Source organism: Rhamphochromis longiceps, linkage group LG7 (genome assembly GCF_057381845.1).
Source record: "Rhamphochromis longiceps isolate RC_006_pf linkage group LG7, R_longiceps_female_GT1.1, whole genome shotgun sequence".
NCBI classification, from domain to species: Eukaryota; Metazoa; Chordata; class Actinopteri; order Cichliformes; family Cichlidae; genus Rhamphochromis; species Rhamphochromis longiceps.
In genome coordinates this window covers 25,705,840-25,725,160 of record NC_140563.1, presented here as the reverse complement: position 1 = coordinate 25,725,160, position 19,321 = coordinate 25,705,840, and the positions used below count along the sequence as shown (strand labels likewise).

Here is a 19,321-nt window from a genome sequence, read left to right as displayed (position 1 = left end):
GGATTTTTTTTTCACATTCTGTCTCTCACAGTTGAAGTGTACCTCTGGTGCAAATTACTGACCTCTGTCATCATTTTAAGTGGGGGAACTTGCACAATCGGTGGCTGACTAAATACTTTTTTGCCCCACTGTAGTTATTGCGTCATTTTTCTTAACATAATTGGTGATACAGGTTACAAGCAAGTCTGGCGCTGAACAGAAATTGTCACGCTATGCTCCTTTGTTTATTGTGCATAAATAGTAAATTGTCCTGACACAATATTGTGCTTCGCTTCTGTTATTATGGTACATTGACAAAAACATATACTTTTATTCACAGGATAAAACAGTTGTTTTGTATCATTAATTGCCCAGTACGATTACAGCATACAATATTATTGTCACTGCTACATTTCTGTGATGCGTACCAGAAATTATTTCCATTACTAATTAATTACCATTGAGCTCAAAGGTCCTATTAATAAACTGTTAACGAATGTGTATTTATGAAGACGATTTGTGAGACTGGTAAACTTATGATATGTACGATGGTCTTTACTTTCTACACGGTGCATTTCAAGGTCCTGTACCCATCCGTTGGTAAACTGTACCTGGGCTTGTCTGTGAAGGTTCTCAGTCATCCAGGTCATCGTAGTCAAAGGAGCTTGCAAAGAAAAGCGTCTGGACTTCTTTAAGTTGCTTGAAGACGTTTCACCTCTCATCCGAGAAGCTTCTTCAGTTCTAAGGTCAAATGGTCACATCAAGAACTCCACCGACTTCACCGACAAGGTCCAGAAACTTACCCTGGATCCAGATGAAACCATGGTGTCCTTTGATGTAGTCTCTCTCTTCACCTGCATACCCACCACGGAGGCCGTGGAGACTGTCAGAAAACGACTACAAGAAGACAGCTCCTTGGAGGACAGGACCAACTTCACACCCGATCAGATCTGCACACTGTTAGACCTCTGCCTCACCACTACATATTTCAAGTACAACGAAGGCTTTTACAGACAAAAACATGGCTGTGCCATGGGCTCCCCCGTGTCACCTATTGTAGCCAACCTTTACATGGAGGAAGTGGAAAGGAAGGCTCTTGGCTCTTTCAAAGGAAGAGTACCCAGCCACTGGTACAGATATGTGGACGACACCTGGGTCAAAATCAAGACACAAGAAGTGGAATCCTTCACTGCGCACATTAACGCTGTGGATAAGAATATCCAGTTCACCAGGGAAGACACAAAGGACAACTGCCTGCCTTTCCTGGACTGCGCTGTGCACATTGAAGAGAACGGCAAACTCAACATCGAAGTTTACCGGAAGCCCACACACACGGACCAGTACCTCCTCTTTGACTCCCATCACCCTTTGGAACACAAACTTGGAGTAATCCGGACCCTACACTACCGGGCAGAACATGTTCCCTCTAAGCCTGAAGGGAAAAAGAAGGAACACACACATGTAAAGGAAGCACTCAAAACATGCGGCTATCCTAAATGGGCGTTCTTAAAGTCAGCAAAGAGGCACAGAAAAGAAGATCAGACACCAGCGAGGGAGGACAGACGCAACAACATTGTCATCCCGTATGTAGCCGGCGTATCAGAGAAACTCAGGAGAGTTTTCTCCAAGCATGACATCCCAGTGTATTTCAGACCCAGCAACACGCTCAGACAGAAACTGGTTCACCCGAAAGACAAAACTCCAAAACACAAACTTAACAATGTGGTGTATGCTGTACAGGGCAGCGAGGAATGCTCAGACCTCTACATTGGAGAGACCAAACAGCCACTTCACAAGCGCATGGCACAACACAGAAGAGCCACCTCCACAGGACAAGACTCAGCAGTCCATCTGCATCTTAAGGATAAAGGACACTCTTTCGAGGATGCCAATGTTCACATTTTGGACAGAGAGGACAGATGGTTTGAAAGAGGAGTGAAAGAAGCCATCTATGTCCACTGTGAGCGACCATCTTTGAACAGAGGCGGGGGTTTACGACACCAACTCTCTGCCATCTATAATCCAGTTTTGAGATCCCTTCCCAGACGCCTTAACGCCCACTCACATCCTGGGCCATCTGACCTCAGGAATTCGCATGATAAGGTGGGGCCAGGTTTCACAATGAACACACCCGAAACTCTGGCTGATTGGGACCCACGCCCAGTTTCCCACCTTGGCTCAGGCGATTAGAGGATCATCAGGGGGTCCTTTTGTCCCTCTGTGGGGGGTCACTCCCACTAGGTTTATATCTGGGACTCTCCACCATTTGACCTTAGAACTGAAGAAGCTTCTCGGATGAGAGGTGAAACGTCTTCAAGCAACTTAAAGAAGTCCAGACGCTTTTCTTTGCAAGCTCCTTTGACTGTACCTGGGCTTGTTGCAGTGACCTGAAGTTACTAAACTTCACGAGTGTATGCACTCACTCCAAGAAGCGTATAATTATAAATATGAGCGTGGTGAAAGTTGGGCAGCACGCCAACGTATTTTGTCCCTCTGTGTGCTCGTAAGGGTCTGACCCTTTCACTGGTTTGATTTTTTTCCTAGTATCTTTTCTTTGACTTTTCATCAAGTCTGTCTTTGTACGGACCGGCATTGTTCTCCTTCGTTTTGTACATTCCTTTTTGGGGGGCAAAGAAAAAGCAAGAATTTATTGGAATCGAAGAATGAACGTTTTGCGGTGCTGCAAATGCTTGGATTGTTTTGCCACGAGTTCCCGGCATGCAATGCGCGAAAGTCACGTGGTCTGTCAATCTCTATAAACCATCATCTCTTATAATGAATTTCATTCAAAATACTATTATAGAAAAACATTCTCATGGGTCCCATCAAAGTATATCAGCAATAAAGCTAATAAACATTATCCAAAGTTACTCAAATATATTTACAAAACTCATTTAACCACAGGTGTTGCGCAACAGATTCAATAATCTCATAGGCCGTTTTGGCATTTCATCAGAAGTAACAAAAAACATCCAAAACGGACAAAACTACAAAAATCAAATCACTCGTTCAACTCTAGATACGTTAAGTCAACATTCGGTCATAATGGAATAAACAAAAACAATATTCAATAAATAAAACTAATAATTGCACTTACTGTCGGTAGCCTAGCATTAGCTTACCGGCGTTTTAGGATGTGCGATCGCGGCTCCGCATTTTCATTGATTGTGACAAAACAAAACAAACAAATAACTCACCGTTGAGTCGATTGTGAGGTGGTGTAAAGATGAATGAATCGGCCGGGTTATTGCACGCTGTCAACTGGTCTGTAGTGTAAAATTTGTCGATATCTCACAAGTACGCCAACCACAGGGACAACAGCAGCCAGAGGAGCAGGGACATGCAGCTGATTGACCCGGAACTTCTACAGGGTTCATTCCCGCCACAATAAAGGGACTGGCAGTTAGTAGGGACAGAAGTTACCGTGGTTACACATGCACCAAGGTTTGACAAAGTTCAGCAATATGAACAAGTTCAACAAAGATCGAAGCGGGAGGCACGAAGGGCAAACTGCATGTTCAGTCCTAAGCAGCAGCCACTGAGTGAAGGACCTCCAGCCTTTTGTAGCCACAGGTGGGCACGATCAGCCACTGATTGCCTCTTGGAGCATCACGGGATCCCCGGGCAGCCAATCGTCCGTGTGGTCTGGCGCACTTCATTCTGCATAAGAGAGGGTTGGCACGGGTCTCCCAGTAACTAATCACACACAAGTCATGGCACACATGGATTTGCATGAACACCAAAAAGGCAGTCTCACTCCCTCCAAGGCCCAGGGCCGTAACACCCCTCCCCTTAAAATACAAGACCATGTTTTGTATACACAGATTTCATTATTTGTGACAGACAACAAAACAAGTCATACTCGCAACCGGGAGAGGTCATCAACTAGTACTTTATCAGTATGTTTTGGGGGGTTTTTTGGGTTTTTTTTGTAAATGCCAAATCTCTGCTCTGAATTGTTTTCTTGCAGCAGCGGGGCCCATCGCATGAGGCATTTATTGCGGCTAAACATCCAGGCAAGAAATACAAGAGGATTAGGAACAGTGTACTCTACATTGGGTAATGTGCCGGACCCCAAGTACACATGGAAGTGCTGAAGAGCTAGCAACAGAGCCAATGTCTCCTTTTCAATGATGGAGCAATTTACCTGATGCTTTTTAAACTTGCGGGAGAAGTAACAAATGGGGTGGTCCAATCCCTGCAAGTCTTTTTGCAACAGTACTGCTTTAGCCCCAACAGCACTGGCGTCAATTTCTAACTTGCATGGTTGTATCAAGTCGGGAGCAGTTAACACAGAAGTGTGGCATAAGAGGGATTTTGTACTTTCAAGGTACCCAAGTAAAAATAAGCGAGTAAAATAAGTAAGATAAGTACTTTATCACTTATTCTGAGGTGTCTCTTGAGAGAAGCCTCATCATAAGTGCGTTTCATTTTTCTTTGTGAAATGACAATGAGCCACTTATCCAGAGCATTGGCCTGACCCCAGTCCACACTTCCTGCACCAAGTGGGTACCATTGACACATTAGCACATTTTGTTCTATGGAACAGGCTTGTTGCTCATGGCTGGCTTGCTCAGCACTTACCACACGCTTAAAACATGGCTTTAATGATTTGCCAGCTATCTGAGCTGTCGACAGGTTTTCTCGGGTCAAAGGCAGTGGAATATCTTTTTCAGATGGACCAGGCTCCTCAGGGTTCACAAAGTCTGGTGGAGACAAAACATTGTTTTGTTCAGATAACGCGACACCCTCCTCAGAAAATGAGGTCCTCAACACAGAATCAGCGAGGGTAACGTAACCGTCTTTACGGGCTTGGGCATGAGTAACCACACAGGCTGGGTACAGCTTTGGGGTCACAGAAATCTCTGGGGCATCAGAACTGAGGGGCTTATCCAGCACCTCTAGACCAGGACGCACTAATCCGCCCACAATATCATTTCCTAGCAACATGGCAACCCCCTCTATGGGTAAGGTTGGGCATACTGCGACGGGGAAAAATCCCGTAACGAGTTCTGATTTGATATAGACTTTGTGAACTGGTTTAGGAGCATAACCCATCTCTATTCCACGCAGCACAACATTAAATCAGCATGCACTGTCTGCTGAGAAAGGTAAAGCACTAGAAAGGATTAAGGTCTGAGACCCTCCGGTGTCTCTCAGTATGCGCACCGACTTTAGATCAGTAGATCTATCAGTTAGTGATACAAAACCATCAAAGATAAATGGGTCAAAACAAGGGTCTGGCACTTTACCACCACAATCAAGCACCTCAGGATGGAATGCTGCTTTGACAAAGGCAACACCTTTGGGTTGCTGAGAATTCACTGTTTTGCGTTTTAGGGCCAAACAGTCCGCAATGACATGTCCCGGTTTATGACAGTAGAAACACTCTCGACTCTCTTTAGAGCCTAAGGGTTTAACAGTGTGAGCCTGCTGCGCGGCACTAAACTGTGACTTCTCTTTAACCAGAAAATAGGACTTATGGGTGAGCACATACTCGTCTGCGAGAACTCCTGCAGTTGCTAAAGTGGTTACTTTCTGCTCATTCAGGTATAACACTATACTCTCTGGAAGACACTTTTTAAAGTCTTCCAGCAACATCAATTCATGCAATGAATCATAATCACTGGCTTTTGACGCAGAGCACCACTTGTCAAAGAGGATACCTTTTTCCCTGGCAAACTCCACATACGTTTGGGAGGGAAGTTTCCTCTGTAGCCGAAATTTCTGCCTGTATGCTTCTGGAACCAATTCATATGCTTGCAACACAGCTGATTTAACACAAGAATACTTCAAACTGTCTTTTAAGGGAAGCGCAACTACCACCTCTTGGGCTTTTCCAGTCAGTTTACACTGTAATAAAAGGGGCCAGATCTCACTAGGCCACCGCAAAGCACCAGCAATGCGCTGAAATGCTGCAAAATAAGAATCCACCTCAGCCTCTTTAAATGCAGGCACTAAAGAAATGCACTTACTAATGTCATAAGGAGTAGTAGACACGGGGGCAGAACCTGGACCATCAGCGGAGACAGATGAGGCTCGTGGCTGAGACTCCAGCTCCAGCTTACGCAGCCTCATTGTCTTATCTGCCTCTATTTCCAGCTTTCTGATCTCAAGCTGTAATTGAGCTCGCCTGGCTTGAGCCTTCTCCTCGGCCTCCAACTGGAGCCGTGCCAAGCGCATCTTTAGCCGGGCCCCGTCCCGTGCTTCTGAGCTTCCAGAGGAAAGGGGATCATAGCGAGGGAGCGTGCGCGGCGTCTTCCCCCGCTCATCTCCCACACTGTCATGACCCGTACCATCTTTATGGTCCCCCTCAAATGAGGAAGTTTGACTAGGCTCACCAGAGACCATAGGCACTTCAGGCAGATCAGGGACTTGCATTAAACCAGCCTCCACCAACTCGTCTACTACCCGCTTTTTCAAGTCACTCTTACGGAGTGTTTTAGAGACCTGTAGCTTAAGGTGTTCTGCAATTTGCAGCAATTCGCATTTGCGGCAGCTCTCAAGGAGCACAACAGATGGAGCTTTCAAAAAATCCTCTAAACAAAATGTTATGTTACAACCCCCTCTGCTAGGCGTCAGGGAAGGAGTAACATACATGAGCCCGCAACACAAGTAAAGAAAAAGGTTTTAATTACAAACTTTAAACAGAAAACCGACAGGGCTGTTCAACAGACCACTGGGCAAACAATTATTACATAAAGAAAGAACAGTCAAGAGTAAAAGTTAAAGGTTAACTAAGGCAAGCTGGCAGCACACAAAATAAAAGCTAGGGGTTAACTAAGGCAAGCCAGCATCACAAAATTCTACTCACAGCCAGCTAGCAGCTCAAAACTCTAATCAGGCTGAGTTCAAAGCATGCACCAAGGTTTGACAAAGTTCAGCAATATGAACAAGTTCAACAAAGATCGACGCGGGAGGCACGAAGGGCAAACTGCATGTTCAGTCCTAAGCAGCAGCCACTGAGTGAAGGACCTCCAGCCTTTTGTAGCCACAGGTGGGCACGATCAGCCACTGATTGCCTCTTGGAGCATCACGGGATCCCCGGGCAGCCAATCGTCCGTGTGGTCTGGCACACTTCATTCTGCATAAGAGAGGGTTGGCACGGGTCTCCCAGTAACCAATCACACACAAGTCATGGCACACATGGATTTGCATGAACACCAAAAAGGCAGTCTCACTCCCTCCAAGGCCCAGGGCCGTAACATTCATTCATTAAGTCTGGCAGTCATCAGGCCTGGGTATGGTTAGTTAATTCATGATTTACCAAGGTGTGCAATTACCTTTTCACATAGGGCCAGGTAGGTTTGGATAGCCTTAATAAATGAAATAACCTTTTAAAAACTCAATTTCATATTTTCCCAGGTTATCCTTGCTATATAAAAATTAATTTTATCATCTGAAACATTAAGTCTGACAAATTTGCAAAAAATAAATAAATAAATACAAAAATAAAAGAAATTGGGAAATGGACAAATACTATTTCATAGCACCTTAGCTTTGTGTCACCCTCACCTCTTGTGCTTTTGACTAATGTCGACTTTGGACTTTTGGCTCTCTGTTGGTTATTTATTTACACAAATCCAACCTTCCTTTTATCTTCCAACCCCTCTTATCTAAAAAAAAAAATCTTGAAACAATAATTGTAAAACAGCTACATGATTATCTGCAAAGGAATGGTTTACTGCAGAATTTGAGTCAGGGTTCAGAATTTATCAAAGTACAGAAATAGTAGTAGTGAAGGTTATAAATAATTTTTTATGGCCTCTAACAGTGGACTCATCTCTGCAGCATTTGTCACTGTTAACCATAACATTATATTACACAGATCACTGCATGCTGTAGGTATTAAAACTAGTATGCAGCACTGGGTTGAATCACATCTGTCTAACTAGGGTTGCCAACTGTCCCTTAAAAAAACGGAATAGTCCCGTATTTCGAAACAAAAGTACACGTCCCGTATTGAGCTAATAAGGGACGCACTTTGTCCCGTAATACAGTGATAATCAAAAGTAGTCTATAACTTTTAATGGAATTAACGCTTTGTTGGAAAACATAATTCTCAGCCTCTCTCCTGCTTTGTGACCAATGAGCTGACAGCACACTTATGACAATTCGAGTATGACAATTCAGATTACCGCTCATCTCATTGGTCGAGGAAAGGTCGCTTACGGAGAAAATACCGGAAGACAACAGATGACCACAACAAGAAGCATGGCCAACAGGGAAACAAACGCCGACACTGCGGTGCAAGTCTCGGATGACAGTACACCTAAAGCTGGGCAGACACTCTGCGATTTTCAAACTGCACGATTGACTCGCAGGGGTTAGAAGTTGGTAGGTCACGATGCAGGTCTCACACTATACGGCCCGATGCTCTGATGCGACCTGAGTGCTCACACTGTGCCTCCATAAAATGAAGGTTATAACAGAAAATCTGTCGCTCGCTCCCCCTCTCTTTCACTCACACAGACACGCACACCACCACCATCAACTTTGCTAAATTGCTAATGAAAAACACTGATCAGGCAGCTGTGATTGAGCAGCAGTGTAGATCCAACTATTTTCACGGTTGTTGTGGTCGTGATAATTTTGTGATGCCACATCGAAAAGGCTCGGATGAGCTTTCCAAAGTTCTACAAGTTGTGCCTCCATCGCTTGTGTCCAGATCACACGCTGCACTGCCGTGCTGCTCCGTCTTTTTCACCGACGTTTACATGTTTGCGCGTGAGCAGTGTGAGCAGCTGCGGTGACACCCTCACGAGCGATTGATGATCGGGAGCTGCTCGAGGTGTTAATCGCTTCTCGTTACCCCACGTATACTAAACGATGCACAATGAAGGCCAAAATTGGGCAGATCACCAAATCGGTCGCATGACTCAAAAATCGGCTCAAAATGGGCCAAAAATCGCACAGTGTAAGCGCAGCATTAGAGCAGCATTAGAGCAGCAATGTTTGTTCCCCTCAGAGAAAGAAAAATAGGCTGCAAAAGTACAGGGAGGAATGGGAAAAGGAAAACACCTGGCTGGAAAAGTGCACGATAACACCTATAAAGCGCACTGCACTGTGTGCCGGCGCACTTTTTCCATAGGCATGCTTCTAATGGTGGGCACATGAAGAACATGAGGGGCGTGAAAGCTCGGGGAACCTTTAACCAATTTCTTGTCCACCAGGCCACGGCAGAAGCAGATATGGCATGTAAACATTGGTTTGTTTTTTTAAAACCCTCTGGTTAAGGTTAATATGGGCATGTGCAGTGAATATCAGCGCTATGTGGCCAGAAGTGTGATAATTTATTTTGTGTAATAAACAACTGCAAGGATAGATGATTACAACAAATAGATGACTAATACATAAAAGTAATACATAGATGAATAATGATGATGAGTTAAGATGCGTAATCATGGGAACAAGCGGGTTTACAAACAGGAGCAGCTGATTAGCATTAGAAAAGCTGAAATAATACCTCAACTGAAGCCAATTGTACTAAATGCACTATATGTGCACTGTTACAAGAATGATTTTGTTCTATTGTTTTCTATTAATTTATATAATTTTAAGTTAAGCAGGACAGAGTTATTTTAAAGAAAGTTTTACTTATATTCTCAAAAGTTAAGCATGACAGGCTTCTGTTTAAGAAAGAGACCTGTTTTACTGTGTTAATGTTGTCATTTTGAGCTAAAAATAAATGGCTGAATGATCATTTGTTTCCCATATGGTCATATCACAAAGAATATGCATCTGCTTAAATCAAATTCAAGTCAAATGGTTAAAAAATTATTTCACACACAAAAAAAAGAGCTACCACACTGGGAAGGGTGAAGACAACTGGGTTGCCCGGCCCTGGCCACGAGGTGTCCCTTATTTATTTTTCAGGGAGTTGGCAACCCTATGTCTAACAGACTTCAATTTGTTCATGTAAATGGGGATTCTTCTTGACACACTAAGGTCACTGCTGGCTCTAAAGGAAATGTGTTCATCTGCTTCAGAGGTTAGGGTGGATATGGAAAGATGTATCTTTGTGCAGTGTGCGTGTGTAGGCCTGGGTCTGAGGCGCTCAGCACTGTTAATTAAGTAAACTGCAGAAATGTCTTAAATACATAAAAACTGGGATTACCTCTAATTTCCTGCTTTTAAAGTCAGATTGTCATGGGTCACTGACCCAGTGTTGTGTATTTATGGAGTGTTGATTCTTGTTACTCGTTATTATTTTGATCTCAAGGAGTGATTTATTTTTCCTAGTCTCTATTGGTATTGTTTAGTTTCCTTGTTCTTATGAATTCTCTGTTAGTATTATTTATCTCTTGTGTAATTCATATGACTTTAGGTTGTTTAGCTTTCTTTAGCGTTCCCCTCCTGTTCTTCAGTCTCTCTTTTTTTAGGATCTCCTTTTCTAATTCAGTCTTGTTGTCTTGGCTTACTTGTGGTTCCTAGTCTTTATCTCTGTGTTCTGTCTTCAGCATGCCTGTGCTTGGTTACTGTGGCGGAGGTGTGGTCCCGGGCGCAGCTGCAGGGGAGGAGTGGTGCAGTGAGCTCAACGGGGCGGTGCTGGAGACGCAGGTGAGAACAGCTGATGGCGTTTGGACTGATCATGGTTTCCTTCCCTTTTATAGTGAGACGGGAGAGGAGCGGAGGGGAGACTGGAAATCAGCTGAGACCGGAGCTGTCAGACTGTGGTCGGTCATAACAAATGAAAACTATAAATAAACGTGGCATCTGGCGACAAACAACTGTGCGTGTGTGTACATGTGTGAAGTGCATTTCACAGTTACCTTTAGTCTCCCCAGCCCGTAATGTTGCCCTTTGTATATCTGGTGCTCCCACTCTCTGTTTCTCTCTCTCTCTCTCGCTGTCTCCCTATGTATCTGTCTCTCCCCTCTTTCTCTTGGCCTTGTCATGTGTTTGTTATTCTCTTCTGGCGTCATGTTTGTGTGTCTTGAGTCTAGGTCTTTGTCTCTGTATTTGACTTATTTCGTGTCTTATTTTGACAGCCATCGTCTCGTGTGCATTGTGTTCAGGTTTTTTTGTCTCGTTATTACTAGTTTGCTCCAGCTGTGTTCCCATGTGTCTCCAATTCTCCTAATCATCCTCTTTGTTTATACTGTGCTAGTCTTCCACTGTGCTTTGTCAGAGTGTATTGTTATGTTCATGCTTTTGTCCTGGTCCCTGGTCTTAGTTTCCTAGTGTTTCACTGCTTGAGTTAGTTTAATCAGCTTGGAACCACTTCCAATTTGGATGCAGGAGACAGACCGCTCCCTCTACTTTTAAGGTTAGGTGTAAAACATTCTTTTTTGACAAATATTATAGTTAGGGTTGAATCTGATGACCTTGAATCCTCGCTTAGTTACCCTGCAATAGACCTAGACCTGCAAGGGCCTTCCCATGACTCAATGAGTATTCTTCTTCACTCACATCTTTTCACACTCTGTGTTTATACACTGCTCTCCATTTAACCATTAGTTATTATTAATCACTGGCTCTCTTCCACAGTATGTCTTTTTTCCTGTCTCCTCACCCACAACCCGTTGCGTTGGCTACCCCTCCCTGAGCCTGGTTCTTATGGAGTTTTTTTTCCTGTTAAAAGGGGAGTTTTCTTTTCCCAACATTCTCTGCATTATAAGGTCTTTAAAATACAATATAAAATACCCGGATGCAACTGTTGTTGTGATTTGCTGCCAATTGAATTGAACAAATGTGATTTGTATCAATAGATAATATAATGCATACCACTTGTTAACTCAGGACAGTGGATGCTTTTAATCTTTTAATACTAAAAGCTGAGCTGAATTATGCATATAGCAAGTCTTGCTCGTGCAGAGGGTGTTGCTATGTAGGAAATGTAAATTACAAAAGTAGAATGAAGCAAGCACAACTACACAACATGAAAGTCACTCATAGTCTAGGAGGTCACAACACATCCTATCACAACCACAACCAAAAAGGAACATGATAAATCTGAACACCAACTCCTTTCAAAGGCATTAATTACATGAAAACAAAGCATCAACTTTTCTAAATGCTGTTTGTGACAGGTGAGACCTGAGTCTGGGAACCCTGGTCTTTGCCCCTTTCATAAGCTCAGGTGGCTTATTCAGACAGGCCGCTAAAGGCCCTACTTGACAGTTTTCCACAAGTTATATGCATGCGCCCTCACACTAACATAGCTGTATCGCTAGCGATCACGTAGCACATCATTATATACCACCTAGCCCAACTTCAGTAACCCTACAAACGTCACTGCTGTTTAGTTTCCTCTCTTCATTTATGTTGGAAGTGATAGCAAAGCAGTACGTTTGAATTTTCTCAGAAATCTCTCAGTCAGAACATGCTATATCATGCTTAGGTAACTAGCGAAACTAGCGAGCTAACTTCCGCTAGCTTCCTGCTAACTTCTAACTCCGTTAAATGTAATAAATTCTGTTTTCATGGATGCCTGGATGTTCAACTTCATAGTTACACCTGGTAAAGCAGCAATGCTGATCGTTTTATTAAAGATGAAAGAATTTAGACAGTTTTTAACTCTCAGTGATGCTGTGTGTTCGTTTGACTTTGGGACCTGAAGGGGACGGAGTTTCGGATCCAGATTACTCCCAGATTTACGAGCACCTTAGTCCGACAAATACGGCAATAACGACGGCCCGCTTGCATGTTCTACAAAAAAATGTGCTTTGTTGTGTATCTGATGGACAAACACCAAACCAGTTCCACATCACTGAACTTGCACCATTTTTACAAACCAATTCTGGTTCATCCGTTTCACTCAACAATCGGCCATGTGCGTATGAAAACAAAGGCACTGCGCATGCGCGTTTTATCCATATTCTATCGCGGTATTTCATTTTCTTACCGTTGCCTAACATTGTACCGGTATTACCGTGAACGGTATAATATGGCCCAGCCCTAGTTGTGAAAGAAATAAAGTGAAGCGATGATGAGTTTATCTTACTGCATCCTACCTCAGCAGCAGGAATAATTACGGGGTTGGTGTGAATGGCTACATTAGATGAATCCAAAGGTGACTTTTAATGCACAAAATATAAGCATGGATTTATTGTCTCTCGTGTGTAAGGGCTTTAAGACAGAAATATGCTTTAGCTGGTGGTACCCACATTGACTTTGAGTGAAGGGTCGGTGGGGATGGGCAACAGCAGATCTCGCCAGATCACCTCGTTCTTTTCACTGAAGCGAGTCTTTTCACCATTTCTGATGGGACAAAAAATTAAAAGGGAAAGTTAAAAAGGATTATTCTAACATCTTTCAATATATTAGATTTCCAATTTGGCTTTAACTAAAAAGTAACTGACAACACGTAAACTTACTTCTGAAAGAATCTCAATATTTCTTCCACAGATCCATCAACTGGCTGCACATGACTCCCACTGATACAGACTGCAGCACTGAGCTGGAAAAAAAACACATAAAATACACAGATGTTATCAACTGACAAAAAGACCTGATTAGGAATAAGATGGGTAGACAAGAATATTCTAAGAAATGATGAAGTTGCAATTTGCCAAAACCAGTGACTTTAAAAACACAGCCAGTGGTCAACCTATTTCTTCATCCTGACCATGCATTGTTGCTGAAAATAGACTGATGTTGATTTTCCAGCTCCAGTGTCACTATAAAAATATGTCTTACTTTTATAACTTCAGAGTAAACAGCCATCTTGAGGGTGATACTGGTGCCAAAGGAAAGACCTATCATGGCGATCTTGCTGCCGCAGACCTGAGGATGTTGCTGCAGGACTCTGTAGGCTGTCTGTAGGTGGAAAAATATATCAGACAACAGGTAACACCAAAACCAGGACTTTCATTTTGATCTTTGAGGTTAGATAAACAAATTCTTCAAGAGGATTTTTAGGGCCAGGAAGTGTCAAACCCAATTCCTCAAAACATAAAAGGTACCAACATAATTACTAGGCAAAACACAAAATCTTGTACAAAAGTCAAAAGATATAAACTAAAACTGAGAATGACAGAAACCATAGTCCATGGTATATCATCTATATTTTAAAAATCATGCAGGGACCATGCATGCCATAACACCTGAACAACAAATTTTAATTGATTTTAAACGTTTTAAACTAAAACAACTTCAACACTTTTCATTCTCGTTTCTGTGGTCTGATTAAAGACGTGTGTGAAAGAGAATGACACTTTGAGACAGTTTTTCATGGGGCTAGTTACCTATAAACACACACACAGCATAGTGACAGCAGCTTCAAGGGCAGTTTGCATTTCAGTATTTGAAATTAAAGAAACTGAAGATCTTTTAAGGCATACATGATTTGAGATGATCAGATGTCCCATTTCTTTGTGGCATCTCGTGACATCACCCAAATGTTTTATTCAGTCTTAATCAACCTGACATGAATCATGGTGCATCTAAAAGCCCAGAGCTTTGTAGCATTCAAAGTATTTCAGGCTGTAAACTGTCTCGCTGTCATTCTAACTTCATCTGGTTTACATTATACAGAGATTTCTGAGCTGTTTTCATACATCAGAAAGGTTAAGAGAATTTAACCAAGGACAAAGATAGTGCTTGGGTAGGAAATGCTGGAGGCAGGATGCTGTTGCATGCATGTAATCAGACATTGCAGAGACTTTGTTTGAGGAAAGTGGCATTAAAGATCATTTAATATCAGATCCAAAATGCATGACTACTTCATTTTTACCACAGACTCTATGAAAACCGATTTTATTCACTGATGTACGCAACAGTATCAAGAAGTCTAAGTGTATTAAAACATACCTTGTTTTCCATGATCCATATGGTGATTCATCTGGTTGCAAAAAGACATGTATGGAAGTCTGTGGAATGGACCTGAAATCCTTCAGTCTATGACATCAGTAAACATTCTTGTTTGGCTTTTGGCTTAATTGCTTGTTTCAAGTCTTTTTGAAGACAATATAATTTTGTAAACTACAGTCTTCATTGGAGTCAAAAAGAAGGATAACTCAGGTGGAAGCCCAGGGTGGTCAACATTGCTATAGAGGTGAAAGAGACTAGCTGAACCCATCTCCTTTTTTTTTTAACGTTGTTTCCTTGTAACCAAAACATTAACTTTGTTAGATGTACCTCAAAATACTGGTTGTCCACCATCTTTCCAGTTTCCATGGTGATTTTAGCGGTCAGGTAGTCGATGGCCATACTAGCGAATCCATGAGAGGCCAAGAGCGCTGCACGGTACTCCACCAACTGCCCTCCACCCCCCCATAGATCCAGCAGGCCAGGAAAAGGTCCAGGACCTTAAGACAAGTTAACAAACATGTGCTGATTTAATTTACACCCACAGGATATCTCACTGTGGACCTTCTTCAGGACTTACCCGAGGGCAGAAAAAGGGCTGCGGTGAGTCCACCTTCTGTAACTGGAATCCTACGCACACCAGGTGCCATATACCAGCGCTCCACCGCCACACCAGAGAGTGGCACCAGATCTGCGAAGCCCTCTGTCTGGTGACCCTGGTAAACAGAAATTGTGACCTCCATGGGAGTCTGGATGTTCTTCTTTCGCATCCTGAGGAGAGATGGGAGAATTATCTATGGTGCCAATACTGGATTCTGCGTTGGTGTCATCTCCACAAAAAGACTACCTCAGTCCAGATTTGCTGCCTGGAATTGGTCTGAAGCTCCACAGTAGACCCATCTGTTCGACTCCGGAATATGTCCCACCTATACTGGGATCCTCTGAAACTAAAAAAAGTCAAATAAAACACAATCTTTTAGATACGTGCACATAGGGGTGGGCGGTATAAATGGTATATGGTAGAAGCGATATGAATTTGGCCAACGGTAGAGATTTTGACTATACCTCGGTCGTTGTGTCCTTGGGCAAGACACCTCACCTACCGCCTACTGGTGTTGGCCAGAAGGGCCGATGGCGCGATATGGCAGCCTCTTCTGTCAGTCTGCCCCAGGGCAGCAGTGGCTACAACTGTAGCTTGCCTCCACCAGTGTGTGAATGTGTGTGTGAATGGATGGATGACTGGGTGTGTAAAGCGCTTTGGGGTCCCTAGGGGGGACTAGTAAAAGCGCTATACAAATACAGACCATTTACCATTTTATACCGCTCTACCGCGATAGCGCATGTTGATGGTATCATCAATCTGCGCCTGTCTTGGTCGAAAGCATTGCAGCGGCTGCAAGCAATATCATCTGCAACTTTTGCCGGGCGACAGTAATAGCCAAGAGATAAAGCACCTTTTGTTGACGACAGTTATGTAATTAACTTTTTAATTACCTCATTACATTATGTTATTTCTGTCATCTATAATCCCAAATTTGGGGGTAGCTTTCATGGCTACCATTTTTTTCTGATAATAAGGCGCACCGGATTGTAAGGCACATTATGTGAAACATAACAGTCAGATAAGTCAAATTTTACTCAACTCATTCTTCTTGCTTCCTCTCCCCCCAAACACACACACACACACACACACACACCTGCCCTCTCACATCATCCATAAGTGACTGAGACAGGACTCTCTTCTAGATACTCTAAACCCACCGGCACAATGTACATTTCAAATTCCTTTAATTTTAAATATGTTCATATTGTCTATTTTGTAAAATAGTCAGATTGTCTATTCTTATTTAATTCACTTAATGTACAGAATTCACCTGCTTGCTGCATACATGCTACTACTGCACATTCACCTATTGTATATATTATATATAATGTCTTTCTACATCTTTCTACATTTTCTTCTCTTAGTTTTCTAGGTCTCAGTACTGAACAATGTACCATTGATGGTCCCTGTGGTATCAGCAGTGTAGTGACCAAACGCTTCCCAGCTGTGTCCATCTTCACACTGGTGCAGGGCACGGATGGTCAGTTGGGAACCAGGCAGGGCATTCTGGACGAGGACAATGAATTTCTCATCCATGAGCCCTCTGGATGGCTGAACCGACAGCTTCACACAACACTGCTTCCTGTCCATCCTGAACTAAATACACAAACATATTACTTGACTTGGATTTGGAATTGAATCACTCAAGCATTATATGCATTTGTATTAAATACAGTTCCGATCAAAAGTTTAAGACTACTTGAAAAATGGCAAAAAAAATCATATTTTGCATGGTTGGATCTGAACAAGTTTCAACATGAAAACAAGAAGAAATGGGAGTGAAAGAAAACATTTTTGGGGCATGCAATTTATTGAAAACAACATTTAAACTAAAACAGCTATTTTACAGCTGATCAAAAGTTTAAGACCACACCTCCAAAAAACGGACTGGACCTTTAACATGACTGACACCTCTACTGTAGAATGTGGTCAATAACAAGAACAACTGTTACATTTTGTTTTTCCTTTTTGCAATTATTCAGTGTCATTACTGTGCTTCACTGATCTACACTGTATACCTTAAAATGCCAAAACATTTGAAATTTTTGGGCAAGTCATTAAAATACTAGTTTTTGCTGGCGACCTGTCTGGAACCTATATTAATTTTATTACACATGTATTGGAAAAAATATAATACTAAATGAAATATAGTGACCTGAATGTAAGTGATATAACAGACCCTGATAGTAGTCTAGCACATCAGTGGAAAAACACATTTAAGTCTCAATGACAGCTGCATAAACATTGTAGCGAATGTGGAACATTTCTTACCTTTATTTGTTAAATCACGTGAACAACTTCCTGTTAGCAGCAGACCTTTGAGCTGGTGTCTTCGGGTTTGTTGCTTCTCCGTCGATTTTTGGTCTGCAAGTTCCCTATAAGGGTCTTAAACTTACCGAAGAATCTAGCTTTAAAAGTTGAGTCAACAAAACTGCGAACTCAAAGCTTCCACACAAGCTGCGTGAAAGGGAGCTACAGTCTCCTCCTACAGGGACGTGCTCACTAGTGATGCGCGAATCATGAACGAATCGTTCAATACTCGAGAATGACTTTACTGACTCATGAATCATGATTCATGAATCATGATTCACAAGCCCAACTGACTCACTGACTTATCCCTGTTGCTGTTAGCAGAAATGTATCTAGCTTATAATTAAAATTGTGGAGAAAAAGACAACATCCAGTATCGTAACAAAAAAATTTCTGCTCTGAACTGGAAGAAAAAACCCTGAGTAGAAGCTCACATCAAGAAAATAGCTCCTCGGTTCACAGTAGCATCGCTCTGCTAAGATGCTAACAGCACTTTGAGCTACTCACTCCCTCCCTCCTGTGCTGAATCATAGAGCGAACGAATCACTCAGGACTCACTAACGCCCTCCCTCCTGTGCTGAATCGTAAGCGTAAGCGAATCACTCAGGACTCGCTCACCCTCTCCCTCCTGTGTTGAATCATAAAGCGAACGAATCACTCACTCACTCACCCCCTCCCTCCTGGCTCACAGCTTCTTCTTTTTCTTGGTTGTCAACCAATGTTGATTGATTGATTGATTGGTAATTTTATTTCAACATGTGAACAATATACAAGTACATTTAGAAAAGAAATGAGAGAAAAAAATATATACTATACAAATTACATACAAAAAAACATTCTGATTAATTTACATGTTGAAAGGGAGTGGGAAGAAGTATACACTTATTTAATCCCACCCCTGTCCCATAAATTATCAGTGAATATTTAGTCAGCTTCCTTACTGATATAATTTGTAATAAAAATAGTGAACAGATTTCTGATATACTATATACTATAATATCACATCATGAATTTTTTGTTTGTTTGTTTTTAAATAGAGACATTCACTTAATTTAAATATTTTCCTTTTCTTTATAGATCGAGAAGATCATATTTTTATAACTCTTTTTGAACAGTTTTATGTTTGGACATTGTTTTTAATTCCATATTCAGTTTGTTCCATAGTTTCACTCCTTGAACAGAAACACAAAAGCCTTTTCTTGTAGTACGTACCTTCATTGTTTTGAAGTTACAAAAACCCCTTAAATTATAACTTCCTTCTTTCAAAAAAAACATACTCTGAATATTACCTGGCAGTTCTTTATTTTTTGCTTTGAATAGAATTTGTGCTGTTTGGAATTTCACTATATCGTCAATTTTCAATATTTCAGACTGCAAAAATAGTGAGTTTGTATGTTAAGGCGCATTACCGCCCCCTGGCTCACAGCTCAGTGGACATTTAGATGAGAAAATATATATTTAACACATTTAACGAAAATACTAATAAAATAAAAAATATATTAAAATAAAATAAAATGTTTATTAAGCAATTTTGATAGGAAATTGCTTAATTTTAGAAATGTTTTTGCTCTTTTTTGTTTCTATAAAATAGTGGTTTTCTTTTAGAATCATTCATCTTAGCAGTAGGATTTACATGAAAAGAGAAACAAATTGAGTTTGAGTGAAAATGTACATTTT

General features: G+C 41.9%; 1 protein-coding gene across 2 annotated transcripts in view; it reads right to left on the bottom strand.

Moving 5' to 3' along the window:
- The window catches only part of LOC146665399 (peroxisomal succinyl-coenzyme A thioesterase-like), a 25,552-nt gene extending 7,725 nt beyond the window's left edge, over positions 1–17,827 (bottom strand). Inside the window, exons 1-8 of one of the 2 annotated variants that reach the window (XM_085413025.1) lie at positions 17,606–17,827; positions 16,729–16,930; positions 15,578–15,677; positions 15,311–15,501; positions 15,061–15,230; positions 13,621–13,740; positions 13,299–13,381; positions 13,089–13,182 (exon numbers count right to left, since the gene is read on the bottom strand). In XM_085413025.1, coding sequence (XP_085269151.1) covers positions 13,089–13,182; positions 13,299–13,381; positions 13,621–13,740; positions 15,061–15,230; positions 15,311–15,501; positions 15,578–15,677; positions 16,729–16,924 — 954 coding nt within the window. In that variant the 5' untranslated portion in view covers positions 16,925–16,930; positions 17,606–17,827. Of the gene's footprint in view, positions 1–3,176; positions 7,064–10,400; positions 10,572–13,088; positions 13,183–13,298; positions 13,382–13,620; positions 13,741–15,060; positions 15,231–15,310; positions 15,502–15,577; positions 15,678–16,728; positions 16,931–17,605 lie in introns of those variants that run through there. The other variant, XR_014912601.1, reaches the window with a different exon arrangement.
- Between the last annotated feature and the right edge of the window lie 1,494 nt (positions 17,828–19,321).